Here is a 20,268-nt window from a genome sequence, read left to right on the forward strand (position 1 = left end):
GGCTTTAACACTATACAGCTCCACAGGTAGACATATAAAACACTAAAGACTCTTTTTTATAGAAGGGCATGGCCCTACCTGCATGGGCAATTAAGTCCCCCACTACATGAGGTTATAACACATTTTTGCATCACAGCTGAAGAAGGAGAGGTGGAAACTCAACTTCACAAAGAATTACACGAGGCTGACATTATTTTACCACTCACTGATACCAACTGGGCACCATATAGAACCTAACTGAAGTGTCACAGGCATGCAGGCCACTTTGCACAATGAAAGACAAACTATACAAGACTCCAGGGCACAATATTTATTTGTCTGATGATTACTTTGATACTTTTAAGTACCAAGATTAGGAGTCCTATTCAGAAGTTAGCACAGCTGAGTACTTAGCGTGTAACTCTGTATCTGCCTATGGGGCTACTATTCTTTCCACACAAAAAAAGACAAATGGGGGGTTTTACTGGTAGGCGATGTAAAGATATATATCCTACTTTTTAATATACAGCAACCTGCCTTAGGACTCAACAAGTCTGCTGTATATACTAAAAATTAATGTTTTGACTTGGTCATTACTTTAGATTGCAAAGTCAAGTTAGCAGGCTGGGAGTCATGTTTTACTTTGGCCCAGTCAGGATGGCAAAATAAACACTGCAGTCATGGGGGCGAGGCCAGCACTCTGACCTGAATGGCATGCATACCCATTGTTGCAGTATTCTAGGGACTTATAAGTAAGTTAACTTTAAGCCAATTGGGTAAAACCCTATCAACCAAATATTTTTAAGGGTCAGAGCACTGGCAACTGGCGAGAAGGCCTCAGTGCACCCTCATAGGCAAAAAATAGCACTGTTAGTCTACAACTCTGGGAGTGATGATGCAAAAAGAAGCCTTTCCTTACACTCCGTGTGGCTGCAATTCATGGGTACAAAAGGGGTGAATGCAACTTAAAGGTGGTGCGTATTGGCCTTAATAAATTGACGTATTAAGCTTTTGAAAAACATGCTAACTGTCTTAGAAAAACAGAAAAGAGGGGAATTATCCTTGGGCGCCAGTCAAAAGAGATGAGTGGAGAACAATGGGAGAAATCCACTAATGCAATTTTCACTTTATCCATATTCAAGATACTCCAGCTTTCCCTCAGGCAGGTTCGGATAGGGTGAAGGAAGGCATTGTACCCTTTTTAGGTCTGCTTACAGCTTCAGCTCTTGTTTCGAGAGCTCTTGTCATCAATGCATCAAAAAGATTATACATAGAGGTGGCCTGGGGTCAGACCTCTTCAGCCATTGGCTTTCATGTGTCTTTCATGGTTTGCTATTGCTTGGATGGGCTGTTCCTCAAGGATTTGGTATTTTGAAGAAGCTTGCATTGCCCATTTGTGTCCCCACTACATTTTGGTAATAAGCTCAAATAGTTATTTTTAGATTGAACGCACAAGTGGTTTCTGACCTGTTGTTATCTATCGGTGGGCTTTTAATAACGCCCATCACTATCACTCATGGGCCTGCCTTTCAAAAATCACTTGATGCAATTGGTAAATGCTTTACGTTTGTCCTGCTTTGGGACGGTTTTGTTACCGCCTTGCAGACTGACTCTGTTACATGGACTACTGCACGCTTGTCGACATGTTTTATTGTGAGCAAAGTACTTTTCTCTTTTGCATCTCTCCTTCACGCTTATGGCAGCCATGGCACTTTGAATCATCTCACACTGCGTCCCCCAGAACTTCCCACGCTGCAGTTTCCTGTTCGGGTCTGCTCTTCCCCACCACCCCTCCTACATCGCTGCTTGTTTTTCACTGGGGTGCGTTGTTGCTATGTTGGCTGTATTCAGCTGAGCCACCAGATAGTGACATTGCTATTAAAAAGCGCCACCTGTGAGACCAACATGCCCAGAAAAGGAGCCTGTCACTGCCCCTTTGGGGATCAGCCAGTGAGAAAAGTGCACAGCAGTCAAGAGTAGACAGCCCAGGCAAGCGTCACCGCAGGTAATCACCCTCCGATGCTGCATAAAGTCACATCTATCTCAAGCCGGGTATGCCGAGGATCATCACTCCACGCCACCTGCCCTCTGCTGGTTCCCCTTGCCCGCCACTGGTTGTTTGGCCCAGGTAGCCGTTTCCTTTGTTTGCCCATGTTGTCTATCTATGGCCTCCACTCTGCCCATTTTTCCTTGCTGCTCCTCACTCACGGTTTGCTCCGACTCTTTTGTTCTGTCCCCTAGTATTGCCTTCCCATGTCCCACCCTCCTACCTGCACCACTAATTTTCTGCACATGCCTGACCCCATCTCTTTAGTGTGTACTACTAGTCATTGACCTGATGTCTGTACAGCATGTGCTTCAAACTCTGTGCATCCATTCTTCTGCCTACATCTCCCATGTCTGCCCATCGCCCTTCTACTGCTGTTCATTTTACCTATTGTCAGTATAATGCGATTTACATTTAGTCCCACATAACTTGTTTTTGGTCCTGGGACAATTATTCATGATATGGAGCTGTGAATGTGCAGCACCGATCAACCCACCCAAATAAGTGCTATGTGCAAGTGGTGTCTTATCTTTGCACGTTCTAAGATCCATTTGCTTGTTTGTTCCACCTGTATGTGCTGTTGCTCTGTACACTATATGCCTCACCCCCAATACATTTCAATAAATCCCCAGCTGTGTACGATTTTTGGTACACAAGACTGCTTAGATTAGCTTTTCTGATTGTATAACGCACTGAATGCTACTTGGTCACTGCCATCTGTTTGTGTACGCCTGTGCCCAAGCAAATCAATGTGTGTTTACCCATGCGTTGATCTTTTCATCTTCAGTCATTGTCGTATACGTACAGCCACTGGAATTATGCGATTGAGCGGCTGCAGAGATATCTGCATTATTAAAGATTTGCTGCATTTGCCACATAATCCATGATTTGCCACATAATCTGCAGATTTTAACCAAAAAAAGTTGTTTCTAGCACTAATGGTTCAAAGGTTACTAAAAATGCAGCTATGTGTTGACACACGGTGGAAGGCCCTTTTACAAAGCTGGACTCGTCAGCTTTCTGTTGCTTACTGCTATATTTGGGTGTTAAATTGGTATTAATGTAGAGCAACTAATGCGCAGACAGTTTTACCAGATTTAAGAAGGGCAAAACAATGAAGTAATACTATTACAAAATGTGTTGCATTATGTCGCAAAATTTCCCTTTTCTTGCTGCATAACTTGCTTAACCCTGTGGCATAATTTGGCCTTCTCCTGCCGCATAATTCCAGTGGCCATTGTCTTTTCATATGGTTACATGACCATGTTTCTTACAAATGCTATTTTCATTGTGGTGTTCCCTAAGGGATGTTCTGGGTATTACAGTCTAATGCCAAACGTCTGTTCTGATCAAGGTTTTGATTGTGTTTACAGGATAATTACAAGTGTTTTATTAATCGTTCCTTATTGCAATTATGATCACGGTTCAGGCCAATTTAGCATCATTATTACCCTATGACTGTTTGAACACTTTTGATATGTTTGGGTGACCCTTCTAGAGTATTTTTCTTGTTACTTTTCCATGGCTGTCTTGTGTCTTTTTTGTGGGAATTGTGTTAGCTAGCCAACAACTCCGATGGTGGGGTGGTGAAAGTGGTATTCTATTGGAATCAGCATGGCAGTCTTAAATTAGGACGCTAACTGGCAAAATTTTCTTTTTTGGGCTGCGGACAGAGGAAGAAGGTAAATAGAAGTGCTTTAATTATATGCAGGGCCACTAGAATTATGTGGCAGGAAAGACCAAATTATGAGGCAAGGTTGACCTATTTATATGGCAAAAAAGTCCAGTTATGAATTTACAACGCCAATAGCTCTAACTCAAGCAAAAGTGTGACCCACTGCGTTGAAAATGCTTGTTTTGAACTGCAGTTGCAACATGATATGCAGCTTGAAACTCCGAATCTTAGTGTATTCTTTGATATATAAACTTCACACACACATCATTATTTATTAGTAATTTATGGCTTTACTGCTAGCTGTGACAACAGTCATAGCATAAAGGCACAGTCCTATTCACTAATCACCCATAAGTGTTCATTTGTTTTATTTTGCTTTCGGATACATAAGTGGTTGATCTGTCACTATTTTGTTCTCAGACACGTAAGTGTTTGATCTGCCACTTTTTCTTTCTTAACGATTTCACCAAAACAGTGGTTCTTTGTCATAAATATCTATGAAGCAATATTTATCCGAGTGTACTCTTTCAGCACAAACTTTATCTTTTGTTTCAATTTCATAACACTGTCCTTTGAGGGTACAGTTAATTCTGATAATGTTCACCAATGACAACCTTTTTTTTTTAAACATCTTTATCATCATAGTCATCCGTAGCAGAAGCAGCAAGGAAAAGCAGTTAAGTGCAATTGCACTAATAAAGAATTATTTTTCATCTTCAACAGAACTGGGCTACTTATAGTTCATGTTGTGAACAATTTACAGCATACAATATAATAAATTACTCATTTATAAGCAACAAAGTGAGCTTTATCAGTAACAGTATGTGTGTGTTTCTCATTAAGAATGCAATGACTGGTAAGCCAGAAGTCTAGAAATGCCTTAATTGTGCATTTTGTTCAATATCAGAAAAAAAATATGTTATGTCCTACCTATACATATCTAATTTACAAAACCAATCTACCACAATTACCATACCTACAAAACCATCCTAAAATACCGACATACCATACATACTAACCCTACATAATATATTTTGCATAGTTACTTTTCATACATAATCTGTGTGCTAAATTCAACCTAATCATACCAACCTAACCCCTTTAACCAGTTTCAATTTACCTATTAACCCTACTTTATCTACAATACCAACTTACCTTACCATAACTAACCTAATTCACCTAACCTACCCACCAAACATATGTAACCAATTGCATCAAACGTGATCAACTATGCATGAACATCCATATGTAACGTTTATTGACCTTTGCAGTACGTATAGCTTGCAACTGCCCTTAGGTGATGGTTTTGTGGAAAAGGAAAAATTATGCTTAAGGGAACACTAGTTAGGGTGTACGATATGGCATGTGCTATGGAAAGCAATTGTGTGTAATTCATGGGACCTTTAATAATGGCCTATGTACTGCAGCATACATCATTAAAGTGCTTATTGCAATTTTTTAAATGCATGAAAATGTGAATGCTGTTGCTTTGTTAAAAACAGTGATAAATACTGGCTTTGGCCAAGGCTAGTTACATTTTATGGTTAATGGAGTTTCAAAGAGTTGGTGTTCCAGGATAAACAAAACAGTGGGATCATATATATTGAAGAAAATAGAGGGCATTTCAGCTCCTTACGAGATACCATGAGGGAGATCTTCAATGGGGGACCAGAAAGATTGCGTGTTTATTTGTGTCTGACTGGAAAAGAAGGAGGTGTACCAGTAATGGAATCTTTCAAGTGAAAGTGAAAGCAGAGACATTCCTGTAATGATCTCCTAAGCAAAAATGCAATGCTGAATTGCCAGAATCCCCACATTAACATATTTCATCCTTACCTTTCGAGGGACATCCCGGGAGAAGTAGCTATAAGGAGCAAATTTCAAATTGCACCTGTCTCCAGTCTTGTGATTAACTATGTCAATTTCACCAGACTGTGGATAAAGAGAAAATGAAAGTAAAGATTCTGTACTCTCGTGCGATGTTAATCACATTACAATCACAGTTTAGTAAACCCACTATCTGCACCACACTGCCATTTATCAAATGATATAACGCTTAATTTGTGGAGTGCGTGTGTGTCGGAGAAGTAACTCAATAGTTTTATTCTAAACTTGCCAGAAAAATGTTTTTACTCCATTCTGTAGTGACACACTGCAGTCTAGTCAAAGCTTCACACATTAAGGCTCGACCATTGTGCAGCGCATAACTGTCTGTGCACGACCACCTATTCTGTTTTTGAACAGTTTACCCACCAAGCTGTTGCAACATTTTATAAATGTGTGTTTGTGTGCATGCCTCTCGGATATTAACTGTATGATGTTTTGAGCTGACATATGATGCAAGAACAACAGGTGTAAATGTCTACTAGAAAGTATATCTGCTGCAAGGCCACTATTCCAAGTTAGCAGGACAAATCAATGAAACACTTTCTTTCTTTTTCTGTTTTACATTAACACATTTTCATACTCTGTTAAGCTTTCAAAACAAAAACACGCGAGAAAGAATTAACACTGCATCATGAAAATAAGAGGTCGTGTCTAAATCCTAAATATAGAAGTATTTGCACCATCAAGGAATGTGTGGCGCAGAGACAGTTAATTTTGGATTGTATATATAATAACAAGGAACTACAAAATGTTACTTACCCGGTAACGATCAATTTGTAGCTTGTACTGCTACAGATTCAAATGTTTGCCGCATTCTTCTTATTTAGTGTTAGCTATGGATGTTAGAAAGTTTTTTATTCTAAGGTTTCGGTCTTGAGATATCTTGTGCTGCTTCTAAATCCAGAAAGACTCCAAACCAGAATTAGTTTGCCCTCTCCCAATATGAGCGTAGAGTTATGGAGTAATGTAAGGCAGGATGGTAAATGTGTACTGTTGCTTTGTTATGGGAAAAACATCTGAACATATTCAGCACTACAAGCTGTAAACCAATAGTTACAGCGTAACATTTTCTATTTGTAGCATTTGCCTTTGTTGATTACATATACTGCAAAGGCTATAAAGCAGTGCGTGTCTCCTAAATCAGTGGTGATGAGCAGATTAAGCAGATGTTTCAAATAAAGATCCAAGATTTGAGTCTCGTCGGGCCTTAATAGACAACGCCTTGTGAACGTGTGTGGTGGTGACCATGCAGCAGCCTTTAATGTGCCTGTTAGTGGCATGCTACCTAGCAAAACCATTGTAGCTTCTGTCTTTCTAGCTAAATGTGGTTTAGGCACAGATTGCAAGATTTGCTTTGCATCAGCATGACATACTTGGAAGTATTTTACGATCCACCTCGCAAGACCTAACTTTGAAATGGGAATTCAACAGAATGTAGCGGTTTAGTGGCTTGCGGTTGCGTATAGGCCGCAATGTACCAACCTTTTTGGGATGAGGAAGTACAGGAAGTACAATTCTTGGCTCAAACTGGTTTGATGGCCGTCCCTGGTGTGGGCGGGTAAGCGTCCCAGAGTACTCATGGGTGTGCTGAAGCTGGACCTGGTTGACGGAGGACTGGGTCTGCCCGATTTGTACCTATACTAGGCGTGCTGGCTGCAATATGCTGCCATGTGGTCTGATGACGGCTCTAAATGGGAGAAAGAACTGTTAGAAGGCTGTGCTTGCTTGTCACGTTTACCGTGCTTGTTGATGGGTGGCTCTAGGTCGCCACCGGGGACCCCCTTCCTAGTCGCGCAGGTGTCACTGGTCTGGGAGCAGGCCATTGTGAGGGTGTTGCGTAAAGCGCCATATGCGCGCTTACTTCCGCTTTGGTGGCTGCACCCCTTTGCCAAAGTGGCGAGACTGCGGCTGTAATACTGCTGGCGATCTTTACCAAAAAAAAACGTTTATTACTCGGGAGGAAGCGCAGTCCCTCTTTGGCATTGACCAAGGTCAATTTTTGCAATACGCAAGCCTCTCGCAGACAGCAGGTGAGGTTTGGACCTCTTTGCCTACAGAGCTGATTGAATCCCGCCTTGCAGCGACCGTTGTTGACCCTGGTTGTGTCCGCGGTCTCATCTCCCAGCTCTACAAGGCTCTAAAACAAAACACACAGATAAGCATAACAGGGGATAGAGATAGTTGGGATGCTGATCTGGATGGTCCGCTTACGGATGGTGAATGGTCCAGAACTTGTTCCATGGTACCAGTTGAGACCAGCAATGCGAGATTTAAATTGTCGCACTTTTATTACATTCACCGGGCTTACCTGACACCACACCGCGTACATAGGCTATTCCCAGCACGCCCAGATAGGTGTGCTCACTGTGGTGGGGCTTCAGCTAATTTTGACGATATGACATGGGTAAGTAGCACGATTCAACCCTTTTGGACCCAAATAGTGCGAACACTGAGGGAAGTGTCAGCGATTAACATAGGGGTGACCAGGAAACACTGCCTAATGGGTTTAATTCTTTGCCCTAAAAAAGGTCGTAAAATGACCTACAGATTTGCACAGTTAGGGCTCATCCTAGCCAAACAGCGCATTGCGATACACTGGGCAAGCCCGTCCCCCTCGCTATATGATGCTTCGTTGGCTGATCTCGTTGAGTGGGCAACTGCGGAGGAGTGTCAACTTCGAAAAGTGCATATGGATGAATACGCTGAGCGAGACCTGGAGAGATGGAGAGGTATGATTGATACCCTATTAGGGGACTCTGTGGAGATGGCGGGGGACTCCTCGGAAGGCGCTTCTATTTGCTGAGCCTGGAGGAAGCCATTCAAGACTGGCAACCTGCGCGTGGATTGTATGAATGCTTTGAGATCATTGGAGGATGGGGTCTGCACTTGGTCCCGCCGCACCCTCCTTCTGCCGATGGATTGTCACTGGGGAGTGGATGTCCGTCCCTTCGCCTGCCTGCATGGTAGACCTTGTATGGGATGTTCTGAGGTGTTGTGGGGCTGAATGGTTCCCCCATGGTATGTTTTGTCGGCGGGCGCGTCTAGCCCATGTCTTTAAATTCCCTTCCGTCTCAGATGTTCTACGCTAACTGAGCGACAGCATTGCACATTGGTTTGTCCTGAAATGTCATCCACGTTATAGCGCATATGGTGCATGATAGATATCTCTCCATTGCCCATGTAGTGCTTGTCTGGCGACAAATGCTTTTGCAGTCCCGTTGATTAGTCTGATCTATCGTCTTACGTATGGGTAACACTTTATGTATCACAGATGAGACTGCTGGAGACGTGATGCAGACATCATGATTGCCAATTTGGACTGTAATGCTGTGGTGCTGCTGTTTATCCTATGAACAATGCATTCCATGTTTTGTTATTATAAAAGTAATAAATTAAGTTTTAAAAAAAAACTGGTTCAATGGCAATTTTGCTTAGAAGTGCTTGCACTTCCCCTCGCAGTAGTTGTTGATATTCCTGACTGACTGCATGACGTTGAGGTGTTGTTTGGTGGTGTGGAACTCCACGCAGCATCCTTGCTGCATCACGGAAAGGACCCATTTGTCTGAATCTAGTTCCTATGGCTGGAGAAGCAATAACCCAGGCAGGTGTTGTGTGAACAAGGGGTTTTGGTGAGTTACTGCTTCTACCTTACAAGGCAACTGTAATACATTATTACAGCTGAGCAGCTACATCCTTTTATTATTACAGGTTACAAGTGTTGTCAGAAGTGGATTGTAGCAAGGAATTTAGGTACAAGCTAATCTCAAGGGAACAGCAGGCCTCCCATGTATTAGTTTTTTTTAAATGTAATTCCAAATAGCTAAAAATCAGTCTCAACATTGTAACTACTGTCCGACTCTGCTAAATACCAAACATAGCCCCCATTCTCAACGAAGCTAGGTTCACAGTTTGTAAATATGCATGCATAAAAAGACTCGGTTTTAAAGAGAAAAAATGCAACCAGCAAAAACTAAATAAGCAAGCAAAGTTTAGGCTGAAAACAATGATCATGCTGACAAGAGACTAGAGCAGTTCCATCACAAGCAGCTGGCTCTAAGAGGCAGTTCGTTTTTGTAAGTGAGATTGGGAAAAGATAATTTACGATCTATAAACCAGCCATGACTGAGAACAGGTGAAGATAACATGATTACCATCACTAACTAGTCCAAACTGAGGCAATGAAAAGAGTTTGATGGCAGGTGATAGATCACCACAGTCGCAGTCCAAATGCCTTGTCTGGAACTCTGAGTTTCCTTCTGGTGGTAGACAAGAAGATGCAGATCAGCGCGAGGATATAGAATGGGATAGATAAGCACATTGTACCAGAGTGCCTCAAAGCATGTAACTGTGGGTGTCTTGATGCTCTCAAGGGTGACTTGCTGCACTTTATAAATCTTCATTGATTGACTGATTGATTGATACTGAATGAGTGCCAGAGAGGAACATAGGTGATAAATAAGCTTGACCCTTCAGATTCTACAGGGTTTCCCATTGCCACATGGAACAAAAATGACCATGGAAGAGTACAGGAAATATGCTTGGTAACCTGGTTGACAGCACTTTGATGCCAAGCCAACTGCTTTTCTATCCTTCCAGGCCAACCCCAAATTTTGCTTCTGTTAAGTGAGGATGACCGCTTTCATTTCCATAGAGATTAAGGTTTTAAAAGACACATTTATAAAGCGAACAACGTGTGAAGTTTGTCAGTGGTGTCAATGGTTCCTTTGAGGGGAAGAAAATAGTTTTTTTGCTGGATCAGAGGCTCAGATACCAGGCTGTTGTTCTGTCCCTACAACAGTGTGATGCTTGGCATTTATAATAAAAAACAATCCATTACAAATAAAGCCTATCCCTTTTCAAAACACTCACAAAGCCAATACTTCAGCCTGATAACTAAAAATGAAAGCCAGACCGAATGGTCTGTCTTGGCAATCACAAGCATAACTTTCTAGTACCTCGGCAAGGTGGAAGGGAGAAATGTGTTGTTTTTCATGGATAAGCCCTTTACCATTTTCTCTCAGGAATAACACTAAGAGCCACAGTTTGGTTTCAAATGTTCACATTATTTAACCTACCTGTCTACGAAACTGGCTATCAGACAAGTTAGCGGAAATGACATCCTGCACCAACTGATAGAGGACATACTTCACAGAGGCTCCCAAATGGAAATATGGATGCACACAGTTAGCATTTGCTATTTGCCTCTGTTGCACACAGATCTATCTATGGTTTTTCCCCCCTATCAAAAAGATCCTGGAAGGCATCTTCATATTTTTTCATATGTGTTCTCTAGATAGATGCCTGATAAAAACACATAAAAGGTCTGTTTGTTATAATAGTCTGAGGGATACTAAACTGACAGCTCAATGTAGTGATTTGCTGAAATCTACAAGTGGCCACTACTTCAAGGGGTTCCTTAGGATGAAGCCTGTACCATCCCCAAACTCATGGAAATAGTACAAACAGGTCAACAGCACCACAATGTACCAACATTGACTTGCTTTGTAGCAGCAGAAGTAATATTTGAACCATGAGAAGAGTGGGTCTCAGCACAAACTGGTGATACAGGGTCTGTTTGGCAATCGGTACAACTGCTGTAGGCACAGTTCCCTTGGCACAGTCGGCTTAAGTGGACCCTAATCTCTCAGATCACTAGCCTCATTGCACTGTATGTGACTGGTGAAAATCAAACATGAATAAAAAATGATTTGGACAAATTTATTTCATTGAATCATTGTCAACCATTTTTTCTTGTAGAATTGCTTTCAACAGACTGACTAAACAGAGCTGCTTAAAGCCATTCTTTAAGAATCTCTAATTCCTTCAGGTTTGAGTTTTGTTTAATGGCTTTTACGCGGGGCGTAGCTTCGGCGGGGGGAGGTGTTAAACCCCCTTAATAAATGCTTGTTTCAGGAAAATAGTTGGGTACACACGCTTTCAGTCGGGTTTGGTGAGGTATCAGTCGCATTTAAAAAGGACTTTTGTTCATACAGACGAAAACACACACACATACACACACACACACACTATCTTCCTCTCTTGAAACTCTTAAAAAATGTTGGTTATTTTACAAAATATTCTGTTTTCTCCAACTTAGTTCCTCTACGAATCCGCATTCACACTCTCAATCTTACTGACAAAGGTACGCCCCTGCTTTTACCAGAGGTTCCCCAACTTCTTAACCACCCGTTCTTTTGTTTAAGACCTTCTCACCTGTCTTCTATACCCCTTGTGATACTCACATCATTTTTTTTAACAAAGCCCTTAGTATATTTCCACCTTACTCCATCCTGCCCTTTGCCTCCCCTTTCACATACCCCTTACTCTCCTTGCTGCTTAACTCCATTTCATTTTACAAACTCCTTATTCCCTCTCCTGCTTTACCTGCTGCTTTCAAACCCCTTGCACCCTCGTCCACTTTATTACTTTTTCAAACCCCTAACTGACTCGTGCTTTACTCCATTTTATGTCCTCTTACTCCCATTCCACTTTAATACTTTTTGTTTTTTACAATCCCCTTATTTCCCTGGTTTTACTCCCTTTTTATCATCTTACTGCCTCTCCCACTTGACTGACTAAAAAACGTACCATTTCCCTTTATCCTTTCATGCCTACTCCGAACCGACGCCGTTTCCCCTTCTTTCCTTTATCATGCTGTCCTTTTAAGGAGCTTACCTCTAATGGTTTCATGGAAAATGTATCTTATAATTTTAACTTTTTTCTAAAATTAAGTTTTAAAAAGCTGTTTCGCCAGATTGACTTTAATCATTTTAGAAATTTGTCAAAGTGACAAATTACTGCCTCATCGTCATACACCAAATCTTGGGCATCTTCTCCCACCAGGTCTGCATCCCCACAGCAAATAGACACTGTGTGAGCAGCTTGTACAGTAATATTGAGTGAGTTAGGTTTGTTGGTCCAGCGTTCTATGTTACACCACAAAGAAGACACCATCTGCCTGCTGGTGCTTCTTAGTAAAGTCTTAAAAGCTTATGTAGCACACCTTAGAATACAGATTTACATCCAAATATACACAAGTCAATCCGATATAGAGTTACAAAGGCACCAGAAAGTCGAAATGGTTAGACAGTAATTTTAATTCTCTTCCTATATAGTGCTCTTATTAAATTATATAATGAGCTCTTATTTTCTTCATCATTAAATCGAAAATATGCTCATTCTTTTGCGCCATCCCTTACAGCATAGCTCTTCAAAGTGTGGGGCAGCAACTTCTCTGGGGGGCACGTACTCCACCTCACCTGTTCAGCTCCCATTATTGCTTTCGACGTAGAAAGCACGTTTCCTTCTAGGTTTCTTCACTTGTTTTGAAAACTGGCTCTCTGATTGGTGTAAAAGTGCACAACAGCCAATCAGCTTGAGGCACCATCAGCAATTACGTCAGCGCTGACGTTCCACCAATTAAATGGACAGCCAGCAGCACAGATGCAGGAAGTGTCGGGAATTTTGGTGCATAAAGCTCGCAAATTGGCTCCTAGAACAGTGCTTCTTCACTGCTGCACTTCCCTACCTGTTTCACCTCACATCTCTGCCTGGTTGCTGCCTTCACCGTCGAGGATACTTTGATTCATCTTCAGCGTCGCCCCTTCTGGTTTTCACTGTCTGCTGCGAGGGAGTTTCCATCGGCTGCATTCTGCACAGGCAGGTAAGCGTTAACAGCTTTTTAAAAGGCTTTGTCCTTTTCTCTCCATGCTATTGGTATGGTTGGGAGAAAAGAGGATGTTACATTTTGGGCCAAGGCTGCTGGTTTTCGTTTTTGTGCCCCCCGCTTTCGTTTTTTTTGTTATATTTATTGCTCTGCCTCACATATGCTCTTATCTAAATTGCAACTCGGAGCAGGGCTTAGGCTTAGGCTGGCAATATGTGTGCCAGTAAAACCTACAAACCCTTTGAGCCTTGAGACTGGTTTATGTTTGTCTGTTTGTAAATGCAATATAATAGCTGCCAGATTTTATTTTGCTTATGAGGGACAGGTCCATGTTTTGGTGAACTTGTGTGCACCTTTTCCATATTTCATGTAATGATTGAGAAACAGCCTTACAGCACCTGCTGCAAGCCTTAATTACGTTTGCAATGTCACTAGCTTAATTCCCTTTTCTATCAGGGCTTGTGGTGCCATCATAAACAAAATACAACAACATTGCACACTCAATGTAAGGTCATTGTTTATTTTATAATTAAGGCTCCCAGTTTTCTGTTTTTACTGATTTTTAAAGATAAATGCAGACAGAAAACAATGTTTCCTGTATGTGCTTATTTTTAAAAGTGGAAAAATATTGAACATTGAGCTCCTTGTGAGCAACTCTCCATGCTGTCTCATGAATTACAGGCCAACAGCTAAGCAGATAGAGAGCATGGGGAATTAAAAACAGAATAAGATCCCCTCAAATATACTGTGAGTGTGTGCATTTATATATACAGGTTTTGTGATATGTCTTTTAAATTAGCAAAAATGTGAAAGGTATCAACGCAGAAACTAATGTTCATCAGTTAAATAAATGTGGAAATATACCATTTTGCAACATCATTTAATAAAAAAATAGAAAATAAATATGGATAAATACCAATAAGAGGGCTGAAAAATAAATATAGATAAATACAGGTGGAAATGATAAATAAATATATACCATAAAACCAGGACCCTGTTTATAATAGGAAAAGTCATGAACAGAGATGAAGTGCATAAGGGTTATTGTTAAAATGGCTTTAGAACCATTTTCCTCTTCAACGTGACGTACATGTTATTAAAGGCACCCTCCAGCCCTACACTAGCAAGTGTCCCATGCATTTTGAGTTAGCTGTTGTTATAATACGTATAGACTAATGGATGGTTTATAGTTTTCTTAAATTGAGCCCATCAAAAACAGAATTTCTGATCACAAAAACAAGGCAAATGGAACATGGCATACTGGTCCGCAGGGATGGAGTATCTCCCTCCTTCTGTTAAAGCCGCTATTCACCTTGGATTGGACTTTTCAGTGGGATGCAGATGACCGAGGTAGCCAATTCTTGTGCAAATACCTCATCTATATTGCATCAGGACACCACACCCCTATAGTTGCAGCGTTATTGCAGCCACATTTGGACTATGGAAATGCCAAGTGCTTTTTGGCCCTGGCATATGCCCACAAGTAAAAGCCAGGGCCCCATGCAAGTTATATAGAACTCCTGTGTCTATCAGAGATAGGTCCATGCTTACACAAGCAAAAAATCATCCGGGCATTTGTGTTCTGAATATGTTGGAAGCTAGCCAGAAGATTGATGCCAGTAATTCCAAAGTTGGCAGCAGTGAGTGTGAGAATTGACAAACACATTGAATGCTGAACCCACATGCTGGATTGTTTCAAAAAGGAAGACATGGTGAGCCGTGCAAAAATGATAAAAGTAGTTCTTTGGCACCACTGAAACATGGACCAAGACTGAGACCTCTGGGGGTTAACACTAAAAGGTAGTGAAAAGTTTTCACTGTGCCTGTCACTGGGTCATAAAGTTGTTCAGAATACATGTTCATACATGTTGGCCTCTGCAGAGCGCATATTTCAGTAATCACATTTGCCAATTTTAATTGTGATTCCATGCAAAAGTGTGTGAAGGAAATAGACTGCTGTTGAAATATTGACAAAGTAAAGCAAATTCTGTGCTTAAAGGAGTATGTGTGGAGGATAATGAAGTGAAGGAGCTGCTAGGAAGTATATGAAGGATCAAACTTGAAATAATGGAAGGCTATTATGGCCCTGCCAGAATTCAAAGTCTTAACTTTATTTCATACAAATCATATCTTATCGGCACTCAGGACTTCATATTAATTACATATTACTGCATAACTGTATTGGTCTTTTGGACCAGGCAGCAGCAAATTTGTAGGCATGTCATTCACTCCCTTACCTGTCAATATCATTGTGGTCTCGGTGGGAGCTGTAATGGTGACTCACCCGGGAACATGCAAGTAACTTTTCTAAAACTTTCTCTCATCGTTGCAAGGGAAAAAGCCACTTGATCGCTAGACAGAGGACTGCTATTCGAACAGCTGGATCATCAGGAGTGAAATAATATCTGCCCAAGGAAGGCATTGCAATAAGAAGGTACAGATTTTTTTTGAGTGATGGCTGAAGGGGCAGTGCTAAAGTACTACCTCACTAAACTTTGAAAAAGTAACTTGCGGAGCCTCATTGGCGGTAGGTACGTAAACATACTGCAGCAGTTTTGGGAGCACTTACCGAAAGCTTTAATCACCTGGAATTAATGTTTATCCACGCGCCATGGAACTATTCTTTTATCCATATTTTATTTTACATGGAAGAAGATATTTTTGTAGAGACTTTTTTTTATATATTTTAAAAACCCACTCTACTTCATGCAGCTGTAAAATTGCAGTCATGTGCTGTTCATTAACATGCAGCTTTGGCATTTTGTGTCTTAGGTAAAGCACACATCAAACATGGATAATTTTCTGCTGTCAAAAGACAGTAGGGCTCCCAACCGAAAGGCCAAAACAGAAACAGATGGAGAGAGAAAAACTTTGAAATTAAGGAAGTATGATGCCTCCTATTTGGACTTTGGTTTCACCTGCATTGTTGTTAGTGGAGAAATTAGGCCACAGTGTATGGTTTGTGGTATGACCTTAGCTAATGACAGCTTGAAACCAACAAAACTAAAGCGTCATTTGGAAACACAGCATGGGTCTATAGTAGCAAAGAGTAGAGAGTTTTTTGCCAGGAAGTTGCAAGACATGACTCAACAGAAGGAAACCATGAAAAATGTGGCCTCCACCACAGCAAACGCATTGAAAGCATCTTACCAAATGGCATACCATATTGCCAAAAACAAAAAGCCATTTACAGATGGAAAAAGAGTGATTCTCCCAGCAATTCTTGACGTGGCTACAACAATGCTTGGTGAAAAAGCAGCAGAGAAGTTCAAAATAATACCTATCTCAGACACAACAGTTTGCCGCCACATCTCACACATGTCAGAAGATATCCACGGACAGCTCATAGCTCGGTTGAAATCGAGTTGGTTTGCTTTACAGTTGGATGAAGCAACTGACTTGTCAAAGGCAGCACATTTAATTGCTTATATCCAAGACTTTTTATTCTGCAGGCCAATCAAGTGACGAGCAACAGCATCTGACTTATTTGACATTATCAATGACTTCCTGGGTCTTCATGGCTTAAAATGGAATAACTGTGTCGGAATCTGCACAGATGGGGCTCCTTCCATGTGCGGCGCTAAAGCTGGCCTAAAAGCTAAAGTGTTGACAGCGGCTCCACATATTCTGTGGACCCACTGTATGATACACCGGGAAGCCCTTGCTGTCCGAAACATGGATGGCGAACTTCAGGATGTATTGTATTCTGCTTTTAAAATAGTTAATTTCATAAAGACCTACACAACAAGAGCTCGCCTATTTGCAATTTTATGTGCAGAAATGGGAGCTGAACATGATGGCTATCCCGTGGAAAAGTGCTGAATCGCATTTTTGAATTAAGGAATGAAGTACGGCAATTTCTTCTGGATTTGGACCCCTGCAAAGCAGAATAATTATGTAGTCCCCAGTGGCCTGTGCTTTGAGCATACCTTGCTGACAAATTTGAGAAATTAAATCCCCTAAATCAATCTTTGCAAGGAGCTGAAATCACTTCTTTTACCATGAATAAAAAAATATCTGCTTTCAAGAAGAAGCTGGAATTATGGAGGAGACTAATTGAAGTTGGCCAGTTTGAGCCGATGCTCTTTAGGAAACAGAATATAACCTTCAAAATGTTGCAGAGTTAATAAACAAAATCACCTGACATCACTCAGCGACAGTTTTGCAAGTATTTTCCTGAAGAAAACAATCATTTTAATGACTGGGCCTTTCAACCATTTCTGGCAGATGGGGGTATCCATCTCCCAATTCGCATACAGGAAGAACTAATTGATCTCCAGAGTGATCGCACAATGCAGATGCAGTTTAGCAAACTCTCCTTGGGGGAGTTTTGGCTGAAAATGCCTGCAGAACATTCAGCTTTGAGGGAAAGTGCTATCAAAACTCTTTTGCCTTTCAGCACATCATGTTTATGCAAGATTGGGTTCTCAGCACTTGCGGTATTGAAGACTAAGTACCGCTCAAGAATGGAAGTGGAGCACAACCTCAGGCTGGCAGTAGCAAAAATTCATCCACAAATTGACCGTCTGGTGAAAAACAGGCACACTCGTCACATTAGCTTTGAAAGTATTATGTCAAACTCTGGGTCTTAGTGACCAATAAAGCCGCATTGTAAACTGTTCTGTGCAAACATTTTCTAGGAGGCTTTTCATTTGAACTGTGTAATAAGCATCTGTCACCTAGCCACTGGTGCTCCCAAACCTTCAGTTTACTAGACACTCTGAATTTGTATAATAATGTTTCCCATATATGATCTGGACTCCACGGGTGGGGGCTGCCATCGATGATGCAGAGTACCAGCTTCCAGAAATTTGCATCAGGTGGTGGGGGGGCTCGATGCCTAAAAGGTTTTAGAAGGGGGGGGGGCTCAGTATAAAAAAAGTTTGAAGACCTCTGCCTTACAGTTACATGCAGCACATTTCACAGGATAGACTCGCACTGAATTTAAAAACGTATATCCTTTACTGCAAGCCTTACTATAGGCTACTTATGGATATACTTATTCATCAGAAATGTAAATTAATATGAAGTAATTGCAGCCAGAATGTAATCATCATTTTGGACAACCTATTATCAGAAACATATAAAAGTACTCAGACATCAGAATCACAGACTTCGACAAACTATAGTTTCTTGCTGACTTCTCTGGACTATTAGTCTGTGTCTAACAAAGGGAAGCGCTTCACGACCATCGCTGATCACTCCAGGAACAGAACATGTTAATGAAAATGTAGACTATTGTTACAGCCCCAGGATGTCCGGTTAGCTGCTGAAGACCCAGTTACTGGATGATCACACACTAATTAGTCACCCAACTAATGAAAGCGGCTGAATCACTGATGCCTTAATATGACTGCCCCATGGTAAATACTCTAATACTAGTACTCTAGTCTTACTGCACCCTTACAGTCCCTGATTACATTACCGAGCCTGCTTACTTATAACGATTTCATCTTTAATAATGCAATTCACTCTCCCCATTGCCATACATTTGACCAATACATTTGTCCGATAGTAGATAATACCCTTTATTTCAAAAGAAGCAATTCACTTCGCACATTTTGATTAAATCATTTGCGCCTGCTAGTTTGCAGTGATTTATTCCAACAAAGTACTCCACACTGTACTTTCAACCTCATTTTAACGTTGTAATCCATATTGCTTTTAAGCTTACAATATACGAAAAATAGACAGATTTTAGAAATGAACGTATAAACTTTCTTCTCATTGATAAGCTTGATGTTTCATTTTTTTTTATTCCTAAGCATGCCGCTCAGTTTTATTTACCAACGCTGAAATCAAAACGTTTAATGGTTTTATTTAAATATACAATAAAGTATTGTTTGACTGAAATACTGTAGAAGCTTAACCTAAATCACTAGAGCAACTTTGAACATCTAGTGGTTAGTAGCTTCTGAAAAGTACAGAAACTCCCTCTGAATCTTTCAGTTGGGAAAGTTATAACTGATGTCCTTAAGGCTTTTGGTCACCATATGATCCCATTGATCTAAAATAAGGTTTACTGCCTGATCAGTTAATATTTTGAAAGTATTTTTTCATACAAATGTTTTAGAAGACTTGAGCAAGAGGATGGGACGATTTATTTTTTTAACTTCTTTTAATTGACAAGAAAGTACATGGTAAAACATCCCTTTCAGAGTAGCTGAACTGGATCGCTTCTATGACGTCCTCAGCTACAAAACAATTTTGCAACAGCTCTTCCTTAGATGCTTGCCCCTTGCGAGTTCTATAGTGCTCATATGAAGTTAAGTCTGTGTCACAAGGACACACTGTCCCACAAACACCTCGTAATCCACCAAACTGTCTTGCCAACTGACAAATAAACTCTGCATCATAACTGACACCATGTTTCTGTAGGGTGCTTGTGCTAAATGGTATTGTGGTTTTACAGGAACTTATCTGGCTTGGGCAGAAGCTGGCATTACTCTCTCCCAGTGATGAGGGGACTCCATCTGTCGAAGCTGAAGGTCGCTCTAAATTGCCTAGAAGCCTGTCTGCCTGCTGAGAGATGAAAGGAGCGTACCTGGCCCTGCAGAAAGGGACACTGTCCAGGAGAAGCCCAAGGTGTTCCTGCCATGAGGAACACCCAGATAAAACAGATTGAAGCCAGGCATAACAAGTGCTGTAAGGGGATCCCCCGGTCTGTCGGCATGGTGCCCATGTAAATGCACCAAGACTTGTGAGTGCGAGCCCCACCGGGTCATTTGACATCTCACAATGGGTAAGAGAACTGGTAATGTTGCTGCTTGCAAATACAGGATGGGTCAATGCTGAGGAAAGAACCTGATCGGCCTCAGAGACCACAACTACTGAAGACACATTACCATGGAGAAATCTGCCCGGAGGCTGCAACTGCCATGCCTGAGTACTCGTCTGTGCTCAGCCTGGATAGCTGCAACTGACAAAGATGTATGTCACTGCACTGGACCTGTTACACTGACTCCATCCAGCGATTTCAATACAAAGTATATGTCCAATGGAATATTTACAGTT

At 41.2% G+C, this 20,268-nt stretch overlaps 1 protein-coding gene across 1 annotated transcript in view; it reads right to left on the bottom strand.

Annotated features, from left to right (window-relative positions):
• OSBP (oxysterol binding protein) overlaps window positions 1-20,268 on the bottom strand; it is a 353,464-nt gene that overhangs the window by 99,010 nt on the left and 234,186 nt on the right. The window contains exon 11 of the mRNA XM_069227875.1: window positions 5,538-5,633. Within this exon, the coding sequence (XP_069083976.1) occupies window positions 5,538-5,633 (96 nt within the window). The remainder of the gene's footprint in view (window positions 1-5,537; window positions 5,634-20,268) is intronic.

The sequence above is a fragment of the Pleurodeles waltl genome, chromosome 4_1 (assembly GCF_031143425.1).
Source record: "Pleurodeles waltl isolate 20211129_DDA chromosome 4_1, aPleWal1.hap1.20221129, whole genome shotgun sequence".
Taxonomy (NCBI): domain Eukaryota; kingdom Metazoa; phylum Chordata; class Amphibia; order Caudata; family Salamandridae; genus Pleurodeles; species Pleurodeles waltl.